General features: G+C 30.3%; 2 protein-coding genes across 3 annotated transcripts; both read left to right on the top strand.

Annotated features, from left to right (window-relative positions):
• Positions 1-1,199: 1,199 nt before the first annotated feature.
• On the top strand, positions 1,200-4,202 carry LOC135193653 (uncharacterized). Of its 2 annotated transcripts, XM_064217098.1 has the most exons (4): positions 1,200-1,410; positions 2,032-2,199; positions 2,567-2,747; positions 3,407-4,202. In XM_064217098.1, the coding sequence occupies exons 1-4, from the start codon at positions 1,324-1,326 to the stop codon at positions 3,538-3,540; spliced, it is 570 nt and encodes a 189-aa protein (XP_064073168.1). In that variant the 5' UTR covers positions 1,200-1,323; the 3' UTR covers positions 3,541-4,202. The 2 variants fall into 2 exon arrangements, with proteins under 2 accessions (XP_064073168.1, XP_064073169.1); XM_064217099.1 differs by lacking the exon at positions 2,032-2,199.
• A 3,436-nt stretch (positions 4,203-7,638) lies between these two features.
• LOC135193655 (uncharacterized) lies at positions 7,639-10,652 on the top strand. Its single transcript, XM_064217122.1, has 4 exons — positions 7,639-7,831; positions 8,462-8,629; positions 8,996-9,176; positions 9,836-10,652. The coding sequence occupies exons 1-4, from the start codon at positions 7,745-7,747 to the stop codon at positions 9,967-9,969; spliced, it is 570 nt and encodes a 189-aa protein (XP_064073192.1). The 5' UTR covers positions 7,639-7,744; the 3' UTR covers positions 9,970-10,652.
• The last annotated feature ends 277 nt before the right edge of the window (positions 10,653-10,929 follow it).

The following is a 10,929-nucleotide window of genomic DNA, read 5'->3' as shown; positions in this document are numbered from 1 at the left end:
CCCTCGACTATAAAATGACCGATAAACCTGTTAGTACGTTTTGTATTGTTTCACACTAGTATTCAAATTTTTATTAATACAACGTGTTCATGCCCTAAAATTTGGAATATATTAACCAAATACCTATGCGTAATGATCGATAGAAATCTCTGTTTCCTTACTATTTGATGATCATCGTTTACAAGGTCAAGAGACATGTTGCTCAACAAGATATTCAAATTGATTTATTTCGCCCTCTGCCAATCTCAACTCTTGTACTCAATCTTGCATCATATCTTGGAGTGCATGTAAAACACAATAAATTCAAATTAAAAGCGCGCAAACAGCTAATCGAAAAGTTAGACTTTTCCTATCGTTCTTTCACCCGACTATGCCAGTCCTAACGTTTAGACAGCTATTTATTTATATATTGTGATTAAACAATCTTTGCTGTTGAAATATGACCCAATGCAGTAATCAGCGACGCAACGAGTCCGCACCACGGCTCTAGTCACAACCAGTCTTCGAGTAAGTCAAGGCACAAATCTTTATGATAAGTTAGGTAGGTATTAGAAAAAACATGGAAAAAAACCGCAGACAAACCCTCTAATGATTTCCATCACATGACTCAAAATAAAATTATAACACAACCACGAACAACTGCATACACACAAGCAAACACGCACGCACACGGAAACATATAAATTGGCTCTTTTTTTCTTTTTGATTGGACTTTATTTCGCGTGTGTGTGTTGTTAATTATTTTTTCTTACTAACGTTCCTTTGTTGATTTTATTTATACATTATTTCCTTAATCGAAATACAATATTGTAAAATTATATATTATTCATAACCGTATATTAGTATCTTTCAAAACTGTAATATAAATCTACTGAAGTCATATTGAAGCTCTTGTTTTGCCGTGGAGTAGGGCTCTGGTGATCTGTTATGCAGGCATTTTGCTTAACTCAGACACTAACTCTTCAAACAATAACTTTAGATATAATCATTTTTTAATTGTGTAAGATCTGTTTTGTAAATGGAGATAAATATCATTATTATTATATTTAAGAAATTTAATAAAGAAAATTTCAGATCAGTTTTCAAAATTATTTATCTATTGTAAAAACGGTTGTTAAAAAATATTAATTAAATAAAGCAATTATAAACTGATAAATTTATCTTTATAAATGATGCTAATGTCAGCTTTGGGTCAGAAGTAACGCGATCACACAATACAACTGATTGTAAATAATAAAACGTTATAGGAAGAAGTCGTTCCATAAAAAATATAATTGATGTTCGAAATTTAAATATTTTCTATATTCATTTTTAAATATAAAAATGAAGTGTGAAATTCCAGAATTTGCTAGATGTTGTTTTTGCTTTCCTCTCAGGCTTGGATTACTTGTGTGGACTTATGTGAAATTAGTAAGTATTTTTCTTAGTTTTTTTTTAATTATCAATACAAAGCACTATTAATACTTAGTTACTATATAAGTGATGAGAATAATATTAATACTGAATGAATGTATAACTAATATCGGTAAATTAACGAACAATCTCTGGCAGAGCAGAAGCACTGTTAAATTCATTGTCGTCAATATATTATATAAAAATACAAGCGATACTATAATATGAAACAATATTCATTGATATTGTTTGTATAAAGGATGAAAGAGCCAGTGTAACTACAGGCACAAATATACTCTATTCTAACCATAATAGGAAAAAGCCAAAAATCAACATTTGACATCAAATTGAAGTATAAATACGAATACATTAATCATAAACTCTTAGTAGTGCATATATGTAGTTGAGATATTAGCAAATCGCATGAAATGTTTGTTTAGCTCTTTTCCTACTTCCATTGGAATAGGTTATATGACATCTTAGTTCACAAGGTTGAGGGTGCTTTGGCGATGGATATTTCTCACTGCGCCAAATTACCATCGGACGACCCATTTAGCAGTTCTACTACATATTTGAAATAAGAAAAAAACACGCAGTAAGACTAACGATATATATATATATATTTTTGTATTGTTGCAGGTATTCAGCTTACTGCTTTTGGTCCACTTCATATGTCTTCTAGTAGCAAACCTTATGCACTTATACTACCCCGTTAGGGTGAGCATAGTCATAAGCTCAATCCTATTTTCAATTTTTTTATGTGTAGATATTGCTTTTCACATAATATTCATCGTCAGTGCTCATACGGTAAGTTGCATATGTATATATAACCTTACCTTAAAATATGGCAGCATGTAATTATTTCGGTTGCTACCATTCAGCTATTTCATTCTAAATATTAACGTCTTCAGCTATAAATGTTGTTTAGAGTGTTATAAACAATTCTTTCTTCCTTTTTCGAATTTCAAAACCAATTTTGACAGAAGTCTTTAAGTAATGCCGCGATACTTTAGCAGCTGTTTTTCAATTTGAAAGAGTATTTTAACAGGAAATATTTAATTTTTAATTATCTGTGAAGCTATTTTCACAGAAAAGTAATACATATAAACTGTTACTACATATAAATAGCACCACTATTTTTATAGTATTTCAAATAATTTTTGTTCGTTTACAGAAAGATTATAGAAAAATGAAGTGGTTTTATAAAGAAGCGATGGTTGCTTTGTGTTTATATATATTTGGTTTCTTCTGTTTCACCGTCTACGTGGTATGTGACTTAAATTTTACCCACCAGCACATCACCGTCATCGCGTATACCTTGATGAGTATTTGGTCGATATTCTTCTGGGTCACAAGTGAGTACATATACTATAATTTACATATTATTTTTCGTTTTACTATTTTATATAAACCGAGATTGTGGGTACGTTTTGATAAAAGACTGATCACATTATAAATTTCTATTTCATCTCAATTATATTAATCTGATGTATGCATTGTTTGTTATATACGAAATAATTAAGATTCGATAAACCTGGAGAGATTGTATATCGATTGTGTAAACGTATTTATCATTTTCAATATATCTTTACTTGCAATAGTATATAAAGTATATTAACAAGGCAAAAAATATAATATCCTAAATTAGGTCATGAATAATATGTTATTTATTTTTAATAAGTTTTCATGCTATCGAAATATGTAAATGATCATATTTACAGATAATTATAATATATTATATATTAATTATAATATATAGAAATTTGTTTTACTTTTATTGCTATTATTAGGTTATACTGGTTATTGCTATTTATTTAATTAACAATTTTTTAAAGTAATTATATGTAATTATATTATCTCCATACTCTATTCCAACCATAAGAGGAGTAAAGTATTAGCAAATCGCATGAAATAAGCAAATCTAAGGTTTGTTTATCTTTATTCCTACTTCGATTGGAATAGGCTATAGTTATATATTTATTCTAATTAACCTAATAAACTTAATACGTTTCAGTTAGTCAGGCGTATCTAATAATGCTGGTTCGAAGCGAGGTTCTGAAGCTAGAAAGGAGTACGAATTTCGAGTTCACAAATCGTGCAGTGGACGCTGAGGACGCAGCGATTTATAACAACGATATTGTAGCTTAATTATCTGTTTCTTTGTTACCTCATCGCGACTAAACCACAGATCGCAATGATCTGATAAAGGTGCCCTGAGATAAGTTCAAATGCTGTGGTTCTTAGGATTTTAAGGAAAAAATTTATGTGAATGGTGTACAAAAAGTTAATATTAAGAGTAGTTTTAGAAAAGCCTGGATTGCTATCGCTACCCAATACCTTTAGCCAGAGCTGACGTTAGATCAAGATAATCTTAAACGGGGATTGCGGGCTCAAACCTAATCAAGCACTATTTAATTTTCATAAAATTACTTTGTGTTTCTAATTCTTCTCGTACTTGGCGGAGAAGGGATACATATATATTTGGGGAAACCTGGAATCCACCAAATATTTCTCGAAAACCCTAAAAGGAAAAATAAATGCTGTAGTTCAGCATCGGGAGATGAACAAGTTGTTAAAGACTTTTAATGTCAACTTAATTACGACAAACCGAAATACATGGTGCTTTGGCTGGAAACATGGAAATCCTATACCTAGCATCATATTAATAATATGAGAAATGCTTTACACCTTTGAAAGGTCATGCAAAAACAAATGATTGACGATAATTTGACATGGCGGCTTTTTCATTCAGCCAACTCAATACAAACATGGCGATATGTCGTTCAAAATATAAGCGTTTTGTTTGTAATTAAATTCTCCTAAGCTTATTGTTATATAATAATAATTATAAATAGTTTAAAATGAAACACGAATGCAGTTTGTCATAAGTACGACAAAGCTCGTTAATTAAAAATAAAATTACAATAACGATGGATTATTATTTTTTTATATTTCTTATTAGAAACCTCAAAAAAGATTAAATTAGCGATCTATGTAAAGGCCAAAATGATCAATAAATTTAATCAAAAAGATATGCAGTTTGTTCAAAGAATATGTTACTAGGAATATGGATGATCTTGAAGTGGCTACTTATTATGATTCGATGTTAGGACTTTCCTTTTAGAGGAAATTATTCTGTTATTAAATACCATTCGCTTAGTTATTTTATTTTAAGAAGAAAAGGGGTTGTGATAGTGTTTTGCCAAGAGAACTATACATAAAGGAGACCCAGTACAAATATTTCTAAGGCCTACCATTTTGCAATGTCTATATTATACCTTTAAAATACATATAAACAAACGAATAAAACAAATATGTGAATACATTTCTAGGATAATAATATATTTATATTTAATAATATTTCTAGAACTTAGTACATTAACATGTTATCTAACTATTTAAAGTCTTAACCCACGCTTTGTGATACACATGTTATTATTCCGGATCCAAAGACCGGAGTAGATAGCAATATAAAATGACAAAGGATTTAATTCTAAATCAAAACAATCCGATATTTAAATAAAAAAATATAAATATAGATTGTGTTATTTATATACAAAGTAAAGATATATATATATTAGAAATAAAACGTACGTAGTTGAGACTGAGCCAAGACAAAAAGAAGCAACATTGCCAGAACCTTTTATTGGGTCCAAGGTACTTACAGGTAAATACAGGTTGCGCCTTGCTTTGTCCCTACTTACTGTACAGAGCGAGAAGCTACTTGCTCGCTGGAAAAACTTGTTACGTGTTTCCTCTACGTGAAGTGGGGGAGGGGGGTGTTGTGAAACTCGCTGCAGCCCAGGAGGCCGAGTACGCCCTAGGAACCCCTAGGAAAACTCTTACCCCACACTCATCACATATTCTAGCGTCAAGTTCGTATGAACCATTGAAACTAAAGGCACAAGGGACATATATTGTACTTGCCAAGATAAATGGCAATGGTGAATTGGCAATTTTTTATAGTGCAAATGTCTATAGACGGCGTTGATACCGCACTTATAATCAGATAATCAATTTGCGAGTCCCTCCTCATACTTTAAATAAGTAACTAACAATAATGTCGTTATTACTAGACGAATTCTATTACAATAAACATATAAATATTTATTATATATCATTTAAAAAAAACTCTCATTGGTATCAGAGGATGATCTTTAGTGGTTAGTTATTACAATGTATTCATTGACCTACACTTGTTAAGAAATACATTCTTTTAAGACATGCTCATTTGATTTCGTACTTCTTTTATAGTGCTGCAAGTCCTATGGATTGGTAAGCTCCTTGGAAAGGAATTGAAACAGCTTCACAAATTCAGGACCAGTCCCTTCTACTAGTCTCAATCCGTTTGATGTCACCTTGATGATCTTTCAACCCTTTTAACGTATCAGCAGGATGAACAGAAGGACTGAGACATTTTACATTCTCCCGTCTGTATCAAAATTTTTAAAAGTAATTTTAAATTATTAAACGTTCAATGCAATTTAGAAATAAGAATGTAATATCACAAGCAGACTTTGGTTTAGCAAATAGATCTATATTGGAAGCGATTTTAGAACTGACAAATTATGTATGTAAACATTATGACACGAAAAAGAAAGCAATAAATATTTTTTGGACCTAGCAAAGGCATTTGACACAGTCTCTATCCAAATTTTCGTTAAGGAACTTGAACACCTGCATATTAGGGACATCCAGTTGAGACTTTTGCAGGATGATATGTCTGATAGAACACAATGTGTACAAATTGGTTTTATAATTAGAGATAAAGTTAAAGTAAATTTTGGTGTGCTTCAAGAAACCTTTATAGGTCCTACACTCTTCCTTATGTATTTAAACTATATTTGCCAGATGGAAATACCAAATAAAACATTACATTCGCAGGTGATACTGTCCTGATTTTCTGTGGAAGTTCCTGGTATGGAGTGTTTTATTTAAAAGATCATATAGGAATTAACATTGTAATTAGTTGTCTGAATAAAAATATTTTGACCCTCGACTATAAAATGACCGATAAACCTGTTAGTACGTTTTCTATTGTTTCACGCTAGTATTCAAATTTTTATTAATACAACGTGTTCATGCCCTAAAATGTGGAATATATTAACCAAATACCTATGCGTAATGATCGATAGAAATCTCTGTTTCCATACTATTTGATGATATTGACTTTTTAGCAAAACGCAAACTAATAATCGTTTACAAGGTTAAGAGACATGTTGCACAACAAGATATTCAAATCGATTTATTTCGCCCTCTGCTAATCTCAACTCTTGTACTCAATCTTGCATCATATCTTGGAGTGCATGTAAAACACAATAAATTCAAATTAAAAGAGCGCAAACAGCTAATCGAAAAGTTAGACTTTTCCTATCGTTCTTTCACCCGACTATAGGCCAGTCCTAACGTTTAGACAGCTATTTATTTATATATTGTGATTAAACAATCTTTGCTGTTGAAATATGAACCAATGCAGTAATCAGCGACGCAACGAGTCCGCACCACGGCTCTAGTCACAACCAGTCTTCGAGTAAATCAAGACAAAAATCTTTATGATAAGTTAGGTGGTTATTGGAAAAAACATGGAAAAAACCACACACAGACAAACCCTCTAATGATTTCTATCACATGACTCAAAATAAAATTATAACACAACCACGAACAACTCCATACACACAAGCAAACACGCACGCACACACAAACATATAAATTGGCTCTTTTTTTCTTTTTGATTGGACTTTATTTCGCGTGTGTGAGTGTGTTGTTAATTATTTTTTCTTATTAACGTTCCTTTGTTGATTTTATTTATACATTATTTCCTTAACCGAAATACTATATTGTAAAATTATATATTATTCATAACCGTATATTAGTATCTTTCAAAACTGTAATATAAATCTACTGAAGTCATATTGAAGCTCTTGTTTTGCCGTGGAGTAGGGCTCTGGTGATCTGTTATGCAGGCATTTTGCTTAACTCAGACACTAACTCTTCAAACAATAACTTTAGATATAATCATTTTTTAATTGTGTAAGATCTGTTTTGTAAATGGAGATAAATATCATTATTATTATATTTAAGAAATTTAATAAAGAAAATTTCAGATCAGTTTTCAAAATTATTTATCTATTGTAAAAACGGTTGTTAAAAATATTAATTAAATAAAGCAATTATAAACTGATAAATTTATCTTTATAAATGATGCTAATGTCAGCTTTGGGTCAGAAGTAACGCAATCACACAATACAACTGATTGTAAATAATAAAACGTTATAGGAAGAAGTCGTTCCATAAAAAATATAATTGATGTTCGAAATTTAAATATTTTCTATATTCATTTTTAAATATAAAAATGAAGTGTGAAATTCCAGAATTTGCTAGATGTTGTTTTTGCTTTCCTCTCAGGCTTGGATTACTTGTGTGGACTTATGTGAAATTAGTAAGTATTTTTCTTAGTTTTTTTTTTTATTATCAATACAAAGCACTATTAATACTTAGTTACTATATAAGTGATGAGAATAATATTAATACTGAATGAATGTATAACTAATATCGGTAAATTAACGAACAGTCTCTGGCGGAGCAGAAGCACTGTTAAATTAATTGTCGTCAATATATTATATAAAAATACAAGCGATACTATAAAATTTAATAATATTCATTGATATTGTTTGTATAAAGGATGAAAGAGCCAGTGTAACTACAGGCACAAATATACTCTATTCCAACCATAATAGGAAAAAGACAAAAATCAACATTTGACATCAAATTGAAGTATAAATACGAATACATTAATCATAAACTCTTAGTAGTGCATATATGTAGTTGAGATTTTAGTAAATCGCATGAAATGTTTGTTTAGCTTTTTTCCTACTTCCATTGGAATAAGCTATATGACATCTTAGTTCACAAGGTTGAGGGTGCTTTGGCGATGGATATTTCTCACTGCGCCAAATTACCATCGGACGACCCATTTAGCAGTTCTACTACATATTTGAAATAAGAAAAAAACACGCAGTAAGACTAACGATATATATATATATATATATATATTTTTGTATTGTTGCAGATATTCAGCTTACTGCTTTTGGTCCACTTCATATGTCTTCTAGTAGCAAACCTTATGCACTTATACTACCCCGTTAGGGTGAGCATAGTCATAAACTCAATCCTATTTTCAATTTTTTTATGTGTAGATATTGCTTTTCACATAATATTCATCGTCAGTGCTCATACGGTAAGTTGCATATGTATATATAACCTTACCTTAAAATATGGCAGCATGTCATTATTTCGGTTGCTACCATTCAGCTATTTCATTCTAAATATTAACGTCTTCAGCTATAAATGTTGTTTAGAGTGTTATAAGCAATTCTTTCTTCCTTTTTCGAATTTCAAAACCAATTTTGACAGAAGTCTTTAAGTAATGCCGCGATACTTTAGCAGCTGTTTTTCAATTTGAAAGAGTATTTTAACAGCAAATATTTAATTTTTAATTATCTGTGAAGCTATTTTCAAAAAAATTTATACATATAAACTGTTACTACATATAAATAGCACCACTATTTTTATAGTATTTCAAACAATTTTTGTTCGTTTACAGAAAGATTATAGAAAAATGAAGTGGTTTTATAAAGAAGCGATGGTTGCTTTGTGTTTATATATATTTGGTTTCTTCTGTTTCACCGTCTACGTGGTATGTGACTTAAATTTTACCAACCAGCACATCACCGTTATCGCGTATACCTTGATGAGTATTTGGTCGATATTCTTCTGGGTCACAAGTGAGTACATATACTATAATTTACATATTATTTTTCGTTTTACTATTTTATATAAACCGAGATTGTGGGTACGTTTTGATAAAAGACTGATCACATTATCAATTTCTATTTCATCTCAATTATATTAATCTGATGTATGCATTGTTTGTTATATACCAAATAATTAAGATTCGATAAACCTGGAGAGATTGTATATCGATTGTGTAAACGTATTTATCATTTTCAATATATCTTTACTTGCAATAGTATATAAAGTATATTAACAAGGCAAAAAATATAATATCCTAAATTAGGTCATGAATAATATGTTATTTATTTTTAATAAGTTTTCATGCTATCGAAATATGTAAATGATCATATTTACAGATAATTATAATATATTATATATTAATTATAATATATAGAAATTTGTTTTACTTTTATTGCTATTATTAGGTTATACTGGTTATTGCTATTTATTTAATTAACAATTTTTTAAAGTAATTATATGTAATGATATTATCTCCATACTCTATTCCAACCATAAGAGGAGTAAAGTATTAGCAAATCGCATGAAATAAGCAAATCTAAGGTTTGTTTATCTTTATTCCTATTTCGATTGGAATAGGCTATAGTTATATATTTATTCTAATTAACCTAATAAACTTAATACGTTTCAGTTAGTCAGGCGTATCTAATAATGCTGGTTCGAAGCGAGGTTCTGAAGCTAGAAAGGAGTACGAATTTCGAGTTCACAAATCGTGCAGTGGACGCTGAGGACGCAGCGATTTATAACAACGATATTGTAGCTTAATTATCTGTTTCTTTGTTACCTCATCGCGACTAAACCACAGATCGCAATGATCTGATAAAGGTACCCTGAGATAAGTTCAAATGCTGTGGTTCTTAGGATTTTAAGGAAAAAAATTATGTGAATGGTGTACAAAAAGTTAATATTAAGAGTAGTTTTAGAAAAGCCTGGATTGCTATCGCTACCCAATACCTTTAGCCAGAGCTGACGTTAGATCAAGATAATCTTAAACGGGGATTGCGGGCTCAAACCTAATCAAGCACTATTTAATTTTCATAAAATTACTTTGTGTTTCTAATTCTTCTCGTACTTGGCGGAGAAGGGATACATATATATTTGGGGAAACCTGGAATCCACGAAATATTTCTCGAAAACCCTAAAAGGAAAAATAAATGCTGTAGTTCAGCATCGAGAGATGAATAAGTTGTTAAAGACTTTTAATGTCAACTTAATTACGACAAACCGAAATACATGGTGCTTTGGCTGGAAATATGGAAATCCTATACCTAGCATCATATTAATAATATGAGAAATGCTTTACACCTTTGAAAGGTCATGCAAAAACAAATGATTGACGATAATTTGACATGGTGGCTTTTTCATTCAGCCAACTCAATACAAACATGGCGATATGTCGTTCAAAATATAAGCGTTTTGTTTGTAATTAAATTCTCCTAAGCTTATTGTTATATAATAATAATTATAAATAGTTTAAAATGAAACACGAATGCAGTTTGTCATAAGTACGACAAAGCTCGTTAATTAAAAATAAAATTACAATAACGATGGATTATTATTTTTTTATATTTCTTATTAGAAACCTCAAAAAAGGTTAAATTAGCGATCTATGTAAAGGCCAAAATGATCAATAAATTTAATCAAAAAGATATGCAGTTTGTTCAAAGAATATGTTACTAGGAATATGGATGATCTTGAAGTGGCTACTTATTATGATTCGATGTT

Source organism: Vanessa tameamea, chromosome 15, assembly GCF_037043105.1.
Source record: "Vanessa tameamea isolate UH-Manoa-2023 chromosome 15, ilVanTame1 primary haplotype, whole genome shotgun sequence".
Lineage (NCBI taxonomy): Eukaryota > Metazoa > Arthropoda > Insecta > Lepidoptera > Nymphalidae > Vanessa > Vanessa tameamea.
This window is presented reverse-complemented; position numbering and strand designations above follow the sequence as displayed.

Coding starts and splice junctions, on each gene's coding strand:
- LOC135193655 (XM_064217122.1), top strand. CDS start 7,745: ATGAAGTGTGAAATTCCAGAATTTGCTAGATGTTGTTTTTGCTTTCCT. Junction 8,630..8,995: donor TCATCGTCAGTGCTCATACG/GTAAGTTGCATA, acceptor GTTCGTTTACAG/AAAGATTATAGAAAAATGAA. Junction 9,177..9,835: donor GATATTCTTCTGGGTCACAA/GTGAGTACATAT, acceptor AATACGTTTCAG/TTAGTCAGGCGTATCTAATA.
- LOC135193653 (XM_064217098.1), top strand. CDS start 1,324: ATGAAGTGTGAAATTCCAGAATTTGCTAGATGTTGTTTTTGCTTTCCT. Junction 1,411..2,031: donor TGTGGACTTATGTGAAATTA/GTAAGTATTTTT, acceptor GTATTGTTGCAG/GTATTCAGCTTACTGCTTTT. Junction 2,200..2,566: donor TCATCGTCAGTGCTCATACG/GTAAGTTGCATA, acceptor GTTCGTTTACAG/AAAGATTATAGAAAAATGAA.